Below are 22190 nucleotides of genomic sequence, written 5' to 3'. Positions count from 1 at the left end.
TCGGACGCTGTTTTAGTCGCTAACGGTTCTGCTTCTTTGTATCTACTGGCTACATCAACTACTGTTAGCGCGTATTTGTATATTTTTCTACGGACAGTATCATGAGGCAGGAATAGTATGTCAGCCTGATGAACTTCATTGGGCACACTAACATCAAAATGTGCAAAGTTGATTTGTCGAGGTGGTGGTAAGTAGATTTGCCATATTGCTTGTTTTGATAGCCAATTTTTGGCAACCTCGCGTGTTACTGATGCCGCGTTGGCGAGTTTATTAATTGCTGAGTTACCTCTCCAGTATCCGATTGGGGAATAATAAATCGCTTGCATTTTTATTTAATTATCCAGCGCCTAATACTAATTTAGATTTCATCGCTGATCTTACTAACCAATTAGCGAGTGACTCCTTAAATGATTTATTTTTTATGGCGCTTAGTGCATGAATTAATTTCACATCCGCGATATGCCTGTCTTGTAGATCTTTACTTCGATAAGCAACATCATGTATGTGACACGCTGCGTCGATAGCGTTTATCGGATACTCTCCCGGTTTTGGTTTAGATTGTTCATCAAGTCTGATATCTAGTCGGGTCCCTGGACCGCAGTAATTGTATCCTGGGAGATGTTTTTCTCCGGGATACTTTGCCCAGGGAGTTCCGGGGAGCTTTCCAAGTTTGGCTGCAATGTCACCTCCGCTAAATTCTCGCTTTTTTTTTGAAATCTAAATTTTTTTGTGCCACATCGCGTACACTTACCAGAAAGTGCTTGTCTGTTATTTTTTGTTGTAATGGTTGTTAGATCATTCGTAGGGGTTCGTGCCTTACACTTCACACAATATAGATCCATAATTATTATTCTTTATATACAAATGGAAATTACAGATTTTTCTGCGACAAAAAAGAAAGAGCCAGTTAAGCATAATTCAGTGCTACCAAACTCTATCCGCGCGATTATAATTGGGCCATCCGGTTCAGGTAAAACACAGCTGTTGCTGAACTTGATAATGAAGTGGATGAAATGGGATAAACTGTATTTGATAGCTCCATCTGTAGATGATCAACGATGCTATAACGTTATAAAAGATTTTAATGAGAGTGCAAGCGCGCTGAGTAAAGACGGTGAGGATGTTGTTGAATTTATCACTGATATCGAAGAAGCCCCCAGCGTCGAGGATCTTGATGAATCAATTAACAACCTCGTAGTGTATGATGATGTTATGTTGGACAAGCAAAAAAATCCCGCAAGAATATTTTCCCGGGGACGTCACAAAAACACTGATGTGATTTATGTTACTCAGCGTTATACACAAATTCCTAAAGTAATCAGGGATAATTGTAATCTTCTTGCGATATTCAATGGAGTTGATACACATACACTGAGAAATATTCATCAAACCTGGTGTGGTGGCGATATGGATTTAAATAAATTTAAAAATTTCTTCAGTCATGCTCAAAGAAAACCTCACGGATTTGTGACAATAAATTTACACGATCCCAGAACAAGATACCGTATTGGACTTGATACACTATTTGCAACATAAAAATGTTTTTCCTTGGAAACTCATTTCCCAGAGCAGCAGAGGGGATGGACCCGACCCATGGATTTTTCAATAACGACCCCGCCACGGAAACTGTTTCAGATTTATTGAAGTAACCCAAGTTGTCAGTGCAAACTCAACGAGTTTGTCCCTGGAAACTCTTCGAGTTTTCGGGGGACATTTTTTTTTGTCCTGTATTCTGAATAGAAGGGTTTATTTCGTCGAAATAAGCCCTCTATCGAGGAATAGTTTCCTGGAGGGGTTTATTGTGCAAAAAGTTTCGGTCTGTACAGCCCCTCTGCTGCTCATGTATATCTGGCATGTAACATGTTCATGCATTCATGTCAGCCAGAGAGGTATAAGCATAATTATTACTAAAATAAGTTGGAACAAAGGCATAATCTGATCATAAAAGTATAATCTATCTATTACATTGCATAATTAAAGAACGTTATATGAAAAAGGTACACTTTATTTTTGCTATAACCTGGATCTGCAGCTGGTTAAAATTCTTGTCACAAATTGGCAAAATCCATGTGGATTAGTACCAGAATATAAATATAAAACGTACTGACAAATTATTTATATACCCCACTCACTTTAACTAGACTGCATTTCTGACTTTTCAGAATGATCATAAAGTCCACAAATTCTGCAATGAGCATGATGATTGCTCAGTCTGAATGTTGTATCACATCCCTCATATTATTTTCTTCTTTTCAGATTTGTAAAGCACTTTTGATTTGTCCTTTTTCTGATCTGACATATTTCAAAGTCAAACGTTACCCTCTGCTCTAACATTTTTCAGTCACAAAACATCCATGAGCCACAATGTTAGCCTGTTTGAGGTAGCATCTGGCACCATGCTTTTTACAAGTACAGACTGGTCCACTGCCTAAGTGTAATATCAATATAATAAATCTGTGCAGCCAAATTTCAAACAGAAGAAACCCATCTCTTTGCTTTTGAATGTGTTATTTGCAGTTGTCATAAACAAAATATAGAAAGTACATTTAGGTCTAGAATGGATAAATGTAAACTGACTCTATTATTATGCAGCAGTCTTCTCTTATTTTAGAATATTCTCAAATTTTTGATGAGCGGTATTAAAAAGATGACAATAAAATGACAAACATAACTTTTTATTGCTTTTTTATATCTCATTTTTAATGTACTAAAAAGCCACAAACCATTTAAAGTCATGTGTAAGACATGGTTTGGGGAAAAAACATGTAATGATTACACCAAAAGTGTAATGGTTGCCATGTATGGTTCATATTCGGCAATTGATAAATATTCCTTAAAAGACAAGGAATTAAATGTTACATGTACAGTTATAATTATATATAAAATATATATTTGCTTAATTTATTAAATAGAAGGTAATGAGAAAAATAACAAAACTGTCTAATGTATAATGTATAAGACAACAAGACAATGAAGTAAGAATGTAACTTCCTTTTCCAAATGAAATTTTCTCATGTACAAAGTATCAGTCACCAGGACTAAGCTTAGACTGCAACTTTATTTTCCTTGCCAACAAAATTTTCTCATGTTCAATCTATCAGTCACAAAGACTGGGTTTAGAATGTAACTTCCTTTTTACGGTCAAATGGTTTTCTCACATACAATGTATCAGCAAGACTTACCTTTGACTAACTTGCTTTTTATGGTCATAAAGCAGCTTTAAAAATTGAAAAATAAATAGATCTTTAGCAAAACTCTCACCTGTCCAATTAAAGAACAATTATTCTGTAATTCAGCAGGGACTTAGCTGAAATCTCTCTTGGTTCGATCAAAATAAAGTTCTGAATAAGCAGTCAATGAATAAATCACACAAATGTCTTAATAAAATCTCAATTCGGAGATAAATAAAATACATCCCACTTCAAATTACAAGAATCTGCAAGTCATCTTCTCTGAACAGCATCATTCTTTGATTTTTCTGAAAAAGAAACAAAAACATTTTGTCTTGCTTGCACTCCTGCCTGATAAAGATTCATTTTCAATTTCAAATGACCTTGACCTCACATGAGGGTCAGAGAGAAGACTGGGGTGCATGAATACATACATCCCAACCCCCAAGAGGTGTAAGCATAATTATTGATATTATTAGTGGCAAAAAAGCATAATTTGGGCATAACAAGTGTAATCTATATATTACATACCAGAATTACAGCATGCATGAAAAGAATACATTTTCACTACTATCTGGTTCAGCAGCTGTCAAAATTCTTGTCATAAACGGCAAAATCCAAATGGATTAGAACAGAATACAAAGACAAAATATACTGAAAAATTATCTATATTCAGCATTCACTGTAACATACATGTGTAACTTTCGCTGAATGATCTTGCACTGGAATTCTGCAAAAACCATGGTCAGAAGCTTAGAGACATATATTATAGTACTCTCATATTCTTCTTTTAAAATTTGTAAAGCGGTGTTGATTTGTCACTTTTTCTCATCTGACATGTTTTGAAATCCATCTGCTCTAACATTTTCCATCATATAACATCCGCAACTCACACCTTACAGCATTTCACTTGATATCTGGCACTATTTTCTTTAAAAATATAGACTGGTTCACTATCTAACTACCTTATACATGTAAATAAAATGCATCTGCTATCCAAATTTCATTTTGATGAAACCTTTCTGTTTTCTAGGAACTGAGTCATATACAGTTGTTATAAATAGCAAATAAGTAAAGTATTCTTATGCAATATTTTTAAACATATTCTCAAATTTATTAAGTGGAAATAAAGAGATGATAATAAAATGATGAAAGCAATTCTTTTTTCTTCTTCTTAATGTAGCAAGACAATGTAATCCATGTGTAGTCTCATGGAAAATGTAATTTGGTGAGAGAAAAAAACATAACAGTTGGCATGTATGTGAATATGAAAGAAAACAGCTTCCTCATTCTAATATCCAGGTGTGTTAATTAAAACCATTCCAACATTTGGAGCGGGTTACAAACTTGTAAAAATATATAACTTATAACAACAATCTAAACCAATGCTGATGATACCAATATCAAAGCAGTAGGTACGAGTACATTTACATTCAGCCTATACTAAAGCAAACATACAATAGCTGCATACATATTCTTGCATCATGGACTCATTACAGTAGGGCGGAACCACTTATTTTCATATGCTGAGACTATTTACAGCCAGTATAACTGCTCCACCATATTATAACCATGGATAATTCATATTCAGCTGACATCCGTATGTGAAAAATGATGTCTATGTATATTGACTTTTAAAGGACTTAATGGATGCAACCAAATTCTGTATGAGGCTATAGAATTAAGAAGACCCAAGTCAATTTTATTTAAATCTTTTCCATCAAAAGGTGACTGAGAACTTCTAGAATCTTGTTTAATAACTTTAAATTTACAGACCATAATATGTTGAAACCAAGTCTGGTATAAGAAATACCTGTAGTATTAAATGTAACTGAGTTGTGACTAATACTTTGAACATCAAATTTACGGAACCTAAGTTTCTTCCATTATTCCATCCTTTCACAGCCATTTGTTTTGTACTGGACACATTTCTAGATTTGATGTGATCTGTTTGAAATATTAGTACTACACACAAATAATAATAATAATAATAATAAAGACTTTATTTAGAGAAAGTAACTCAATCAGTTACCGAACTAATCTACATTGAGGCCTTCTATCTGTTATGTACAATATATACAGTATATACAACATGATGTGAAGAGTCTGGCTTGACACTAAATAATTAAGTAATTTTAAAATTCAAAAGTATCAAGCCTGGAACACATTCACAGGCATCAGTGAAAACATAAACATATATAAAACATAAAATATAATCCTGCATTGAAAAACTCAGCTATGAAAATGATGTAAAATTACAGAAAAGCAGGAGGTATTTTTTGTATTAGAACTGTTCAATTTTCTAAAGATTTCATCCATTTAAGACATTGATTGTGAAAAGATGAAATGCTAGGAGCCTGCCTTATGTCACTGGGAATGTTGTTCCATACCAGTGGACCAGTATACTGAAAACTTTGTTTAAACAATTCCTTCTTTGGCCTTGGTATAATGTAATTTTTTCTTCTTATGGACCTTAAATTTGGAGTGCCATCAGCATCTCTTTGGTGCAAGATATTGCTTAGATAGACAGGAATGTCTTTTCTGGATACTTTATATATCAATTTGGCCTTTCTAAAAAATATTCTTTCATGTATTGTTAAAACCTTTATATTATTCATTGCATCCTGAAAATTGTCTATACTTTGATCTAGAATTAAATGGCAAGCCCTCTTTTGGAGTCTTAAAAGTGTTGTTAAGTTTGAATTAGAGGTATTACCCCAAATTACATTACATGTACAGTAGTCCAGATAAGGCTGAATATAACTTTTATAAAAGATGACCCTATACTGAAGAGGAATGTATGTTTTGATTTTCCTCAGTAGCCAAAGCAGGACTGAGCTAATCCCATAGCCCGATGTCCCGGACTAGTCATTTTTGAAGTCGGACAAGTAAAATTTTCCAAGTCGCTAGTCCGGGGCAAGTGCTTTTTAAAAAAAGTCGGGCTAGTCCTTATTTTCGTGCTTTAATCACTATATCTGCCTTTATTTGGCCAATCATGCCCTCTGGGCGTAATGAATACTTGATTCTATCCCTCTTCGTGTATACATTTACATCCTTTTACCACTTGACTGCATATTGGGCTAAGCGACCAAATTATCGGCAAATCAAAACACAAACAAAAGAAAGCCAGTATGATCAATTAGCAGTGTTGTAAGCAGTTTTGTTGCAATGAGTTTACTCAGTCTAGATCTTAACAAGCAGCTCACTATGATTTTAATCCAGCGAGTCAGTGTAATTAAATTAATGAAAGGTACTTTACCGACATCAGTGTTGGTTTCCTTTCTGAACTGATTAAATGACAGTAATGATTCTTTAATTTATAATTGATTATACAGATGATTAGCTTCCATGTGCAATATTGTGTTTGAAGCGAAACAATTACGCTAATTAATGAGCTGTTTCAGTTTGTATTTAAAAGAGAAAACTGTTGTTATGATCGCTTTAGAAGTAGTTGTCAAGCAAGCTGATAGTTACTCTGTGGATAAAACGAGTTTGCTAAATTATTTTCGCAAGTAAGGTAATAACGGTGATTCGGCGAAGGTAAATTTGTTTGAAAATGGAGGGATAAAATGTAAGACGGATACTGAGTATGCGGTAGCTATTTCTGAGTGTGAACGAGGATTTAGTTCAATGAACTTAATCAAAAAACTTCTTTAAGGAATTCCTTAAACAAAAAGAGTTTACAAATGCTAATGAACATTTCTGCAAATGGACCAGAGCTTGAGGACTTTAACCCAGACACAGCTATCAACTGCTGGTTTAGTGCTGGTGCAGGTGGCAGACATATACATGGAGATATTTTCAAATCCATCAGCTAAAACATATATACATGAACCTGAAGAAGCCAAATGTATAACAACCAATGTTTTTGAAAAATTAAATTCTTTTAAGAAATAATTATGTTGTATATTATTTTGTTTGTTTTTTCTATGGATTAAGCACATACATCTCATCAAATCTTGGCAAGTGATTACCATTTTGGGACCAGTGAAAATAAGGTGGGACTAGTGATGAGTAAGGTGGGACTAGTGAAGAGAAAGGTGGGACTAGTGAATTTTCTGAAACCATTTGTCCTGGACTAGTGGTTAAAAAAAAATTTGCTCAGCCCTGCAAAGATAAGAGTAGCCTTTTTTGAAATATGTTTAATGTGAATAGACCAAGTAAGATTGTTATCCACGAATACACCAAGAATTCTATCTTAAGAGGTCATATTGAGGCTCACATAGTCAAATACAACCTGGAGTTTGTCGCTATCTAGCCTTGCTCGTTTTTGTTGTGTTGTAACTAGTAGGGCTTTCGTTTTTTCTGTATTTATGATCATACTGTTTTCCTTGCACCATACTTGAAGTCTGTTGAGAGCATCTTGTAAGTTATTTTCAAGTACTGTTTTGGTTTTACCAATCTCAGACAGTGTAGCATCATCTGCATAAAGGTCAGTGGAAGAAATTGAAGTTCCAATCTTAAGAGGTAAATCATTGATAAATAGTATGAATAACAGAGGCCCAAGGATAGAGCCTTGTGGTACTCCACAATTAATATTTATATAGTGTGCTTGTTGGGCTTGATGCATCATTTTATTAACTTTATTCCTCCAAACTCTATATTCAGTTTGATTTCCTACTGATTTTAGTTGGTCTCTTTGCTTTATTGCTTCTAAAATTTCTGGGGAGATCCAGCCTGGCTGGTGGTCTTTCTTTATCCTGTGTGTTTTTAAAGGGGCATGCTTGTTCACTATACTAATGAACAGATCTGTCCAAGTATCTAAAACATCATCAATATCTTCAAAGATTTGGACTGTATTCCAAGGAATCTGTTTTAGATCTTCTAGGAATTTAACAGTATCAAAGTTTTGAAAGGATCTATAAGTAATGGATTTATGGATATTATTTTTTGTTGATTTGCCATTGACTTTACATGTTAGAAAAATTGCAAAGTGGTCGCTTATACCAATCTTTGGAACCATTACTTCCAAAACATTTTCTTTTGCATTGGTATAAATATAATCTATAAGTGTTTTAGAGGTAGATGTTACTCTGGTGGGTTCATTTACTAGTTGCTCCATACCTAATGAAGCAATAAAATTCATCCAATTCACTTTTATTTGATCATTGAGAAGGTTTCTATTTATATCGCCTAGAATGTATAATTCTTTATCTTCTTTTGAAATTTTTTCTACTTGAAGTTCAAAATATTCACACCAATCAGTATGTGATGATGGGGGTCTGTACACAAAACCTACTAAATAGGGCTTAGCTTTTTCTGGAGTGATCTGTAGCCAAATGGATTCTATTTCCTGTATTTCTAGGTCTTCCCATCTTTTACAAATAGTATTGGTTCTAACATACACAAGGAGCCCACCGCCACCTGATTTCCTATCCTTTCAATAAGGTTTGCTGTAGCCATTGATATACAAGAAATTTTCACCCTGATTTTCTGTTAACATTGTTTCCGAGAGCCCAAATAAATGGATATTATTATTTGGAGAGGTTAGCAGTAACTTCATTTGATTAATCTTTCCACGAAAACCCTGAATATTTAAATGACCTATGTGTAAACCTTTGCTAGAAACTCCTAAATTCATGAGATTAATATTAATGCTATTAGAGGCACTCAAGGAGACATTAAAAGTATTAAAACTATGTTCACAGTGATCATCATTACAACTATCATTACTGTATAACAAATTAGATTTTTTTACAACTGTATTTTCTACTTTTATAATCATTGTATAAATCTGAACTATCAGTCTTCAAGCATAGTTGTTTGTCTTAGTAAGACATGTTTCAATAACTCTTACATTAATTCTGCCAAGTTAAAACATTCACCAAAACAACTGAAGGAATATGATCTCTCATGCATCACCTTTGGTTCTGAGATTTTATGTGCCAGAAAATATCTCTACCTTGCATCGCAAAGAGTTGTAGAAAACCGATTATCAATATTTGACGATAATTATACAAGAAAAAGCAGGAGATTCCATAGGATTATATCGCAAGAAACTTTCTGCTTTCTGATTGGGGTTCTATGTCTTGGCCAATTTCAACAACTGTTTGAAGTGTTTAAAGAATATCATGAGCTCCTCAGATAAAGGAAATAAATAGCTTCTACTTCATTGTTTAAGATATGCTAAATTATTTGTATAAATCACTGCCAAGAAAACAATTGTGAGCAGAAAGCTGGATATCTTAGAAAACACATTAAATTCAAGGTAGGTAAGTGCCAATAATTGCAATGTTTTGTAAAAATAATGTAGTATATAGAAAACATGCAGCAGGCATTTGACCTGGTTGTCTTGTCAGAACAGTTTTTTGTTTGTTTGAGCAAACCCTAAAATCCTTTCCATTATTTGCTTGCTGAACAGCTCAAATGCCAATTATGAAGGATTGAGTGACTGGAAACAGTTCTTAATATACTTGTGTGATTTGTGATTTGGATTTTTTAATGTAGCTTTATAAAAAATTCAGTCATATCGCTACGATGTCTGCAGTGTGGCAGTTTAATGTGATGTCAAGCACTGGGGCATCATGCCACAGCCATGTACCATGATGTCCCACCCAGTCACATTATCCTGACACCAGGCTGACCAGTCCTAACACTAACCTCTTAATGATGAGTGCCTAGAGTAGCAGCTGTTAGTACCATTTCTGTAAGTCTTTGGTATGACTCGGCCGGGGATCAAACCCATAATCTTCCGCATCTGAGGCGGACACTCTAACCCCTAGGCCACCGGAGTGGTTCCCTAATATACTTGTATTTATATGTGTATGTGAATAATACCTGAAGTGATCCAAATGCACTGATGCATGGTGGTGATGGAAATAGTTCCTAATGTACCAATATATACATGTGGATAATCCCTGAAGTGATCCAAATGCCACTGATGCATGATGGTGACAATGGGGAAATAGTTCCTAATGTACCTATTTACCTATAGTTCCTAATGTACCTATTTACACATGTGGATAATACCTGAAGTGGTCCAAATGCCCCAGATGCATGGTGGTGACATTGAGGAAATAGTTCCTAATATACCTATTTACACGTGGATAATACCTTAAGTGATCCAAATGCCACTGATGCATGATGGTGATGGAAATAGTTCCTAATGTACCAATATATACATGTGGATAATCCCTGAAGTGATCCAAATGCCACTGATGCATGATGGTGACAATGAGGAAATAGTTCCTAATATAGATACAGCACATCCAACTGTTAGTAAGAGATCTACACATTTGTTGGCTTGTCTCTGTTGTAGACATTCAGAAGTGCATGACATGAAGCCAGCAACATACATACACAGGGAGCACACATAAAATTTTACCCACTTCGATGCAGATTTTTGATATTTTTCAAGTAATTGTTGGCAAGTTTCATTGCAGACTGTGCCCAAATTGACTGCATGTATAAGGTCAACTGATTATTTAGAGTGCTGCTTTCTATTTCTGTGTGCAAAACAGACATGTGAATGACAAAATTCAAACCAGTCGCATGATTTGTATCCCAACATCTTGGCACAAAATGTAGAAGTATAATAGTACCAGACTGCAACAAATACAAAATGTAGAAGTATAATAGTACCAGACTGCAACAAATACAAACTGTAGAAGTATAACAAAGGTCATAGTACCAGACTGCAACAAATGATCTATGGCAGTATTCTTGTCCTCCATTGCCATCCACATGGCTCCACAAACCTTTGTCTTCTTTCGGGCGATGAGGTATGAAAAAAGGGAACCCATCAGCAAGGGGGCAGCAAGGAGATGACCAAATCCCTTATATGGCAGCTTAGACTTGATAAGGTCTTGCAAAATATAAGTAGAAACCCCAGCTAGAAAAAAAATTAATACGCTTTTGTAATGAGGTAGAGAGCCTAGCTGAGGAGATAACACATTTGTGTGAGAGTGTGTGTGTGTGTGTGTGTGTGTAATTTGGATTTTTAACATAGCTTTAAAAACATTTCAGTCATATTGCTATGATGTCTGCAGTTGGCTATTTATAGCAATGTCTAGTACTGAGGCATCCTGCCACAGATATGTAGCATAATGTCCCACCCAGTCACAGTATCCTGACACCAGGCTGACCAGTCCTAACACTAACCCCTTAATGCTGAGTGCCAAGCGAGGCAGCTGTTAGTACTAATGTTATAGGTCTTTGGTATGACTCAGTTGGGGTTCGAACCCATGACCTCCTGCATTTGAGGCAGAAGCTCTAACCACTAGGCCACTGGATCGGTGTATAACACATTTTGTAAAGAGGTACAAACCCTAGCTGAAAAGATAACAATTCATAAAGAGGTAAAAGCCCTAGCTAAAAATATAACATTTTGTAAAGAGACAGCAACTCTAGCTGAAAATATAACACAATATGTGAAGATTTAGAAACCTTGGTAAAAAAAGGTAACACATTTTATAAAGAGGTAGCAACAGAAAAATAATAAAAACTAATAAATTATGTGACAAGAATCTGAAAAGTCATGTCTAATTCTTGAAATAAATCTCATCCTTTAATCACTTAATCTTCAACCAGCAGACTCCTAAATTACTGGGACACTGAAACTATTTAGCCAGGTAAAACTAAAAGCAAACTTTGGAAAATTGTACAAACATAAATACCAAATGAATTTTGTACAGCAAAAGAATATTTACAATGTTACCTATACCTTTGTATGAAAAACTTTAAATTAAAGAACAACAAAAGATAAATCAGAAAAAATAGAAACCCCTCTAACAATCTGAACAACAGTACTTCAATGGACAGCAAAATGTATCCACTTCTTTGTAGTTTGCTATTTCTTAAGCAAGTATATTAGCAAGTTTTATGAAATTTACTTGATTGGTAGGAATGTGAAGGCATAATTATCCAAAGAGATGGTTGGGTGGACAGAAGTAAGATAGTACAGCATTGACAGGAATGTATGATTTGGATTGAATTCAAGAGTGGCAGATCTGATAGGCATGGACACCAAGTCAAATTCTAATGAAATTTCAATTCACAAATCAAATAACTACTTTCATTCCCCTGAAAGAGAAAAATATATTGAAAATATCATTACTAATCATAACTCACCCTATAATAATAATAATAATAATAATAAGTAGGCGTATCATTTCTAAATCTCCAGAACATGGACTTTTATCTGTGCCTATCTGATCTCCATTATGTTGGAGATCTTGATGTTACTGAGGAATGTATGCCAATAAAATTGGTAAAAACCTGCAATTTAGAATTGTGACACCAGATGATACTTGGAGAAAACTGGAGTAGGAAGAAGAATCTATTTAACAGACAAATAGCAGGACTAGGTAATTTAAATGAGAGTTGTTTCCCTTGTCAATCACAACACAAGCATTTTGTACATATTTACAGATGTTTGCTTTTGTAAAATGAACACTTACAGGAGAGCTTTAGATTTGACATAATTTATCTAACGATATCTTGCTATCTAAATTTAATGTAGAGCGATGAGTTTTGGGAGGGACTGGACAAAGAGGCATTTTTTTTTACTTTTGTCTCCTAAACAATGAAAAAGAAAAATGCTTACACAGTCTGAATCAAGTGAAAACAAAATGAAAAAAATCAAATATATAACAAACCTAAGAAAATCAAATATATAACAAACCTCAGAAAATCTTATGAAAAAAATGATAAAGTCAATCAAATATAATACAGACATTTGGAAATCTTTAATATTGTATGACCTGCCATAAACTGGCTGTGCAGGCTTTCTACTACAGGAAAGGGACATGATCTGAATAACTCTGTAATACTCAAACAATGAACTCATCAACATAAACTTTACTTCATGTATTAAATGATCTTCAACCTTTGCATTGTTGATCTGTAAATGTTCATTCAGCTGTTATTTTATGGACCATCGGTAACAATGTACTTTTTCCTTATTTTTCTGTGTAAAAAGCATTCAAAATAACCACCTGTTTTCTGTTCAAATAATTCCAGTAACTGGTCCTTGTTGGTCAGCTTAAAATGTTACCATGGAGGTCCAGTAAAAGTTCTAGTGGACAGGAACTTTTTTAAAATTGCTGGTTACTTGGACCAAATTAACTTTAAGGAATGTGGGAACCCTGTTTTCAACTAAAATAATACATGCCAATGCACACCAACACTCAAATTCCAAATTTGGATTGTTTTTCAAATATTTAAAACAATATCACATGCAATCATCATTAAAGTAAGCAGTTGTACAAATGCAATTTTTTGTGTGGATTATATGTGATTAAAAATAGTACAGTAAAACCTGTTTTGAGAGACCAATGCTATGAAAGACCACCTGCCTTGAGAGACCAAGTTTTGTTTGTATATATTTATTGGTTATATATAGTTATGACCTGTCATGAGAGACCACCTGTCTTGCAAGACCATTATTTTTGGCAGAAGGGGTGGTCTTTCAAGACAGGCTCTACTGCAGTTAAAAGTTCTATAAAAAGAATGGAGAAGGAGCACATAAAATACAAGTCAAACATTTTTTGATTGGACTGTGACTGGGCAAACTGTTTCACAGAAACAGAGGTGAATTCATTTCAAGCCGATTTAAATTTCTGTCACAAAACTGTACTATTCTCAATTCACGGAACATTTATGTACAGAATGCTTTTGTTACAGGACTTATAGAAATATCTGTGTTACAGGACTTATAGAAATATCTGTGTTACAGGACTTATAGAAATATCTGAAAAACAAAACATACATCCATCCACAGACAGTGTAGACTAAGAACTACAATATGCATCGAAGTACGACAGAATGGACCAAAAACTATAATATACATCTAACTACAGTCAGAGTGGACCAAGAACTGCCGACAGAGTGGACCAAGAACTACCAACAGTGTGGACAAAGAACTACCGACAGAGTGAACCAAGAACTACCGACAGAGTGGACCAAGAACTACAGTCAGAGTGGACCAAGAACTACCAACAGTGTGGACAAAGAACTACAATATAAATCCAACTACAGACAGTGTGGACCAAGAAGTACAGACAGAGTAGACCAAGAACTACAGTGTAGACCAAGAACAACAGACAGTGTGGACCAAGAACTACAGACAATGTAGACCATGAACTACAGCGTGGACCAAGAACTACAGACAGTGTGGACCAAGAACTACAGACAGTGTGACCATGTACTAAAGACAATCTAGACCAATAACTACAGAGAATTTAAACCAAGAACTACAGACAATCTAGACCAAGAACTATAGACAGTGTGACCAAGAACTACAGACAGTGTGGACCAAGAACTACAGACAATCTAGACCAAGAACTACAGTGTGGACCAAGAACTACAATATACATCCAACTACAAACTGTGTGGACCAATAACTACAATATACATCCAAATACAGACAGTGGAGACCATGAACTACAGTGTGGACCAAGAACTACAATATACAGCCAGCTACAAACTAGTGGACCATGTAATCATAAGTACAACATACAACACAGACCTTGATCTACAAGTGCATTAACAGACAAATAAGCAAGGTGAGTGTTGTTTGTACTTAGGTGTAAGGTTTACACAGTTGGGTGTACATCATACACAGTTGCTGTAATACTGTCTGCACTTGGGTGTACATTATTCACAGGTACTGTAGACAGTCTGCACTTGGGTGTACATTATTCACAGGTACTGTAGACAGTCTGCACTTGGGTGTACATTATTCACAGGTACTGTAGACAGTCTGCACTTGGGTGTACATTATTCACAGGTACTGTAGACAGTCTGCACTTGGGTCTATGTTATATATAGTTACTGTAATTCTGTCTGTGCTTAAGTGTACATTATATACACTTACTGTAATACTGTCTGCACTTGGGTGTACATTATTCACAGTTACTGTAATTCTGTTTACACTTGGGTGTACATTATTCTCAGTTACTGTAATACTGTCTGCACTTGGGTGTACATTATTCTCAGTTACTGTAATACTATCTGCGCCTGGGTGTATGTTATACATAGTAACTGCACTACTGTTTACATTTCGGTATACATTATACACTTACTGTAATACTGTTTGCACTTGGGTGTACGTTATATACAGTTACTGTAATTCTGTCTGTGCTTGAGTGTACATTATATACACTTACTGTAATACTGTCTGCACTTGGGTGTACATTATTCAGTTACTGTAATTCTGTCTGTGCTTGAGTGTACATTATATACACTTACTGTAATACTGTCTGCACTTGGGTGTACATTATTCAGTTACTGTAATTCTGTCTGTGCTTGAGTGTACATAATATACAGTTACTGTAATACTGTCTGCACTTGGGTGTACATTATTCTCAGTTACTGTAATTCTGTTTACACTTGGGTGTACATTATTCTCAGTTACTGTAATACTATCTGCGCTTGGGTGTATGTTATACATAGTAACTGCACTACTGTTTATACTTTGGTATATATTATACACTTACTGTAATACTGTCTGCACTTGGGTGTACATTATATACAGTTACTGTAATTCTGTCTGTGCTTGAGTGTACATTATATACACTTACTGTAATACTGTCTGCACTTGTGTGCACATTATTCAGTTACTGTAATTCTGTCTGTGCTTGAGTGTACATTATATACACTTACTGTAATACTGTCTGCACTTGGGTGTACATTATTCACAGTTACTGTAATTCTGTTTACACTTGGGTGTACATTATTCTCAGTTACTGTAATACTATCTGCGCCTGGGTGCATGTTATACATAGTAACTGCACTACTGTTTACACTTCGGTATACATTATACACTTACTGTAATACTGTTTGCACTTGGGTGTACGTTATATACAGTTACTGTAATTCTGTCTGTGCTTGAGTGTACATTATATACACTTACTGTAATACTGTCTGCACTTGGGTGTACATTATTCAGTTACTGTAATTCTGTCTGTGCTTGAGTGTACATTATATACACTTACTGTAATACTGTCTGCACTTGGGTGTACATTATTCAGTTACTGTAATTCTGTCTGTGCTTGAGTGTACATAATATACAGTTACTGTAATACTGTCTGCACTTGGGTGTACATTATTCTCAGTTACTGTAATTCTGTTTACACTTGGGTGTACATTATTCTCAGTTACTGTAATACTATCTGCGCTTGGGTGTATGTTATACATAGTAACTGCACTACTGTTTATACTTTGGTATATATTATACACTTACTGTAATACTGTCTGCACTTGGGTGTACATTATATACAGTTACTGTAATTCTGTCTGTGCTTGAGTGTACATTATATACACTTACTGTAATACTGTCTGCACTTGTGTGTACATTATTCACAGTTGCTGTAATACTGTCTGCACTTGGGTGTATGTTATACATAATAACTGCACTACTGTTTATACTTTGGTATACATTATACACTTACTGTAATTCTGTTTACACTTGGGTGTACATTATTCAGTTACTGTAATTCTGTCTGTGCTTGAGTGTACATAATATACAGTTACTGTAATACTGTCTGCACTTGGGTGTACATTATTCTCAGTTACTGTAATACTATCTGCACTTGGGTGTATGTTAGACATAGTAACTGCACTACTGTTTATACTTTGGTATATATTATACACTTACTGTAATACTGTCTGCACTTGGGTGTACATTATATACAGTTACTGTAATTCTGTCTGTGCTTGAGTGTACATAATATACAGTTACTGTAATACTGTCTGCACTTGGGTGTACATTATTCAGTTACTGTAATTCTGTCTGTGCTTGAGTGTACATTATATACACTTACTGTAATACTGTCTGCACTTGGGTGTACATTATTCAGTTACCGTAATTCTGTCTGTGCTTGAGTGTACATAATATACAGTTACTGTAATACTGTCTGCACTTGGGTGTACATTATTCTCAGTTACTGTAATACTGTCTGCACTTGGGTGTACATTATTCACAGTTGCTGTAATACTGTCTGCACTTGGGTGTACATTATATACAGTTACTGTAATTCTGTCTGTGCTTGAGTGTACATAATATACAGTTACTGTAATACTGTCTGCACTTGGGTGTACATTATTCAGTTACTGTAATTCTGTCTGTGCTTGAGTGTACATTATATACACTTACTGTAATACTGTCTGCACTTGTGTGTACATTATTCACAGTTGCTGTAATACTGTCTGCACTTGGGTGTATGTTATACATAATAACTGCACTACTGTTTACACTTTGGTATACATTATACACTTACTGTAATTCTGTTTACACTTGGGTGTACATTATTCAGTTACTGTAATTCTGTCTGTGCTTGAGTGTACATTATATACACTTACTGTAATTCTGTTTACACTTGGGTGTACATTATTCACAGGTACTGTAGACAGTCTGCACTTGGGTGTACATTATTCACAGTTACTGTAATTCTGTTTACACTTGGGTGTACATTATTCACAGTTACTGTAATTCTGTTTACACTTGGGTGTACATTATTCTCAGTTACTGTAATTCTGTTTACACTTGGGTGTACATTATTCACAGTTACTGTAATTCTGTTTACACTTGGGTGTACATTATTCTCAGTTACTGTAATACTATCTGCGCCTGGGTGTATGTTATACATAGTAACTGCACTACTGTTTATACTTTGGTATACATTATACACTTACTGTAATACTGTTTGCACTTGGGTGTACGTTATATACAGTTACTGTAATTTTGTCTGAGCTTGAGTGTACATAATATACAGTTATTGTAATACTGTCTGCACTTGGGTGTACATTATTCAGTTACTGTAATTCTGCTTGTGCTTGAGTGTACATTATATACACTTACTGTAATACTGTCTGCACTTGGGTGTACATTATTCACAGTTACTGTAATTCTGTTTACACTTGGGTGTACATTATTCTCAGTTACTGTAATACTATCTGCACCTGGGTGTATGTTATACATAGTAACTGCACTACTGTTTATACTTTGGTATACATTATACACTTACTGTAATACTGTTTGCACTTGGGTGTACGTTATATACAGTTACTGTAATTCTGTCTGTGCTTAAGTGTACATAATATACAGTTACTGTAATACCGTCTGTACTCACTAGCTACAAAAGCATATATCCCAGTCTGAAAGGCATTTCTCTGGCACTCTTTATAAACTTCCAGGCTCTGTGAAAAAAGCCAGTAAAATTAGTGTAAAGGCCATCAAAATAATGAGTAATACTTATAGAGATATTTGCATTGTATACCTCATTATGCAACAAAATTTGAAATGAGGTTAATCTGCACCACTCACCTTACTTTGGATTGTACACTTAAATAATAAATCAAAGGCTGCAAACCTCATTATTATTTATACATCAAAATTTTGAAAGTCCAATGTGCAAATACATTACAGCTTGTTATTAAGTCCCTTTCTATTGTTAATGTCATTAAACTACTTCCTGATCACAATGTGTACTATAAACACTGTAACTTGTTATTAAATCCCTTGTTAGTCATGACCGACTGTAACTTGTTATTAAATCCCTTGTTAGTCATGACCGACTGTAACTTTTTGTTATTAAATTCCGTGCTAGTTGCAATTTCTACCACGTATACTTTAAGTTGTCAATAAATCCCATGACTGTCATGATGTGCACCAGAAAAACAATGTAACTTGTTATTAAATCCCTTGTAACTCAAATGTGCACTTTAATTTATCTCATTATAACCTGGTATTAACCCCCTTGCTAGTCCCAAAGTGCACAATCCACAGTAATTTGTTAGTAAACTTGCAAAACACAATTAGCATCTACATTGTTAACTTATTATTCAAGATAAATTTTTGAATTTCATTTATTACTTTGATATATCAAACTCACCCTTCGCCAAGATATTGTGATTTTACTCTGAGTCTGATGGCATAGATATATTTCCATCATTATCCAATAATTCACTCATTTATTTGTTCAGCTATCTTTTGATTTTCAATCATTCCAGTACAACATATACTTCAGGGTTTTAATATGAGTCCTGTGAAATGGGGTAAACTATATTTTTAAGTTAACCACCTGGGCATATAAACAGCGCAAAAATAATCTATCAATTTATTTCTCATTTCTTTTTTCTCTCTATCCAAGTAAGGAAATTAGCAAGTTTTGTCTATAATTTCACCGGTTCTAAAAACATGCAAACAAAAATTGTTTCACAATTCCTTCATTTACATTTTTAATATTTTCATAGAATAATCAACTAGTTTAGAATTGGAATGTATAACATAATTGAATCAGAATGTATAACGTAATAAATTAAGTGGTTTTATTTTAATTGGCTTGGTTCACATCTTGACAGTCCACTTTTAGTAGAGTCCCAAGTCTGTTGGTGGAATGACACAATATAAGGCATATCCAGGTGTGCATCCAAGAGTACATGCATTGGAAATAAATTGCCTTTCTCAAACAATATTTTAGCTCTCTCTCATTGATTCAATGAACAAATTAAATAATGATAAATACAGTGATATTTTGTTTTTATTGGAATATATACATGAATTATTTTAGATATACTGTCACACTTATAACACATCACTGTCTTGACTCTTGAACTGTTCCAGGGAATTCACTAAGGAAACAAATAGTTTTTGTATCTTATGTATATCCTTTGATAAATTTAATATTCTATTTTTTCAGAATGTAACATATCAATCTCTGTGATGAACAGACTCATGGGTGTGTGTTAAGGAGCTGGTTGACAGATACCTAATTACCCACCTTATGTCAATTAAGACAAAGTAAAAGAAAGCAAATTTACTGTGGCAATAGAAAATGGGAAAGTGAAGAAACAAAGGATATCAATCATTTAAATTCAAAAACAAATTTGTCTGACAAAAAAATCATGTTACAGATTTGGCAAATTAAAAATACTATGTAAATGTATAACTTGTATATCATTATTTTTAAAAATATTTATATACTGAAAGATAATGCTCATTTCAAAATATGTTATGATACTAGCGCGAACTTCCCCAATGCTATCAAACATTTCTGGGGAGGTCACTGCATACCTTCAACCCAATAAATAGTTTATGCCTGTGGATTTGTTTTGTTTTTTCTTTTAAAAAATCAAGTAGCATCCAGAGAGAGAGAGAGAGAGAGAGAATACGTATAAAGGAAAAAATTGTACTAAATGGTCATTCATTTGGTCAGTTACCTTCGAGCCCATGTTACAACACTGACTCGATAAAGATCAAAAATGTATCTAACTGTTTATATATTAATCTAAACCGCTCATACTTATATACCAACACAAGTCTTCTCACGTAAACTTGCCCATCAAAGTTGGTGAAGTATTCCAAATACATATGTTTGGCGGGTACTCAATTTCGTAAATGTGAATACAAACACCTAGACTTAAGTGTAGTCTGGGTCTCCACCTTTATGTAACTAACGCACATATTTTATGCCTGGTTCCATACGTTGTACTGTGTGCTCCGTACGTTGCACCCCGTTAGTGGTGTTATGGGAATTAAAAGTTCATTTAACAATACCTAAGATATACAAGGTCTTTTCTTAAATAGCCAGTATAACGCTGTATTATCATGGGCTCTATATTATCGCGGCAAACGGGATTTTCCGGTTAATTTTGGACACGCCGTCTAGTGGTTGTTTACAGATGAAAGCTTTAGCCATTAATGACGCAAAAATAGGACAATGAAAAAGAATGAACATCACTTTTTGGGTAAAGCGCATGCAATTACGTTGATCATCATATTAAAAACTCCAGTCGAACGTGCTATACCTGCATTAGATTTGATTACGAGATATATTCCGTGTATCGTCTGATGTTTGATGATTACAGGTCATTTACTGATGGTGACAAACATGTCCTTACAAGGTTATGGTTGCAATTTAATTTCACGTAGCCAATATGGACCAAAAACTACAAAATGCTGCTTATGATCATACTTCTCGCACATAAATAACAATATAATAACAGTTAAACTTTCTTTAAATCAATAATAATAATAATAGTTGTTATATATTTACATTTCGTTGCCCGAATTGCGTTTAAAATTCATATAAAGTTAAACAGTAGTTGCTTTTAATTTGTAATGTTGTTATTCATGGATTCTGCAAGGATTTACACTTGAATTACATTTGTGTATTCGATTTTGTCATTGGATACTTTCGCTTATGGTGGAAATACTATGCCAGTACCAGTGTGGATATTTATTCTCATAGGTAAGTTGTATTTCATGTTTATTATAATAATTCGTGCTACCATACTCACGTTTACAAACACCGCGATAATATAGAGTTATTATCCCATGGTAGGTTCATCTTGGTCGGCCACAGTACGCTGTTTTATATACATTTACGCGTTTCGTTTGACAAAGATTTTTTTGTAGGAATAGAAAGAGGGAAAGTCATTCAAACTTTACAAATTATAAGCAACAGTAGCAAAACAGTTTTAATATGTACCGGTCAGAACATTTAAGTACCTTGATAATACAGCGTTCCGGGTTATAACTTATGAGGAAAATCTGGGAAATTCTTTTTCTTTAAAAAATCTACCTATGCAAAATACGAATCTACAAATCCCAATTTGTGGGCGAGTCATGAGCAAATTTTAAAATATACTGATTCAAATATTGTTCTTTATACTTAATGCAGGCTCTGGCAACCTCTGTCCTTGAAGATAACAAAGGGAAAACCTATCATGTATTCCGATTGGTCGACCATATGAGTACTCAGCCAAAGGCAGCGATGCAACTTACGCCATATTCAGTGTGTCCCAAAACGTGATCAGAAAAGGACAAAATAATATAAATGGCAGGCAACATTAGAACTTCAATTATTCTTTAAAAAACGAGAAAAAGTAATTATGTGATACTTTGTACTTGGTGAATATTATGGCGAGGACATAAGGGGTGAGCTAAGAAAGCGCTACACATACGTGTGTACATATACGTACCAAGCGTGCAAGAAACCTAAGCTAATTGAATAAGCTGAACCAAGAAGAGCGTAAGTGTGTGGTATTTATAAATATGTAATAATCATAGGGAGGACT

General features: G+C 34.5%; 1 protein-coding gene and 1 non-coding gene across 2 annotated transcripts; both read right to left on the bottom strand.

Annotated features, from left to right (window-relative positions):
* Positions 1 to 2659: 2659 nt before the first annotated feature.
* Positions 2660 to 20487, bottom strand: LOC149780424 (transmembrane protein 141-like). The gene is made up of 4 exons (XM_089937350.1): positions 20331 to 20487; positions 18242 to 18308; positions 10801 to 11001; positions 2660 to 3478 (listed from the first exon to the last, which is right to left on the bottom strand). The coding sequence occupies exons 1-4, from the start codon at positions 20340 to 20342 to the stop codon at positions 3444 to 3446; spliced, it is 315 nt and encodes a 104-aa protein (XP_089793476.1). The 5' UTR covers positions 20343 to 20487; the 3' UTR covers positions 2660 to 3443.
* On the bottom strand, positions 11331 to 11403 carry Trnal-caa (transfer RNA leucine (anticodon CAA)). The gene has a single exon. It is a non-coding gene; the product is annotated as a tRNA-Leu (tRNA).
* Positions 20488 to 22190: the final 1703 nt, after the last annotated feature.

This window comes from Sinohyriopsis cumingii, chromosome 16 (genome assembly GCF_028554795.1).
Source record: "Sinohyriopsis cumingii isolate HCF-2022 chromosome 16, ASM2855479v2, whole genome shotgun sequence".
Classification (NCBI taxonomy): Eukaryota; Metazoa; Mollusca; class Bivalvia; order Unionida; family Unionidae; genus Sinohyriopsis; species Sinohyriopsis cumingii.
Note: the sequence above shows the minus strand (reverse complement) of the source record. Positions and strands in the feature narration are given on the sequence as shown.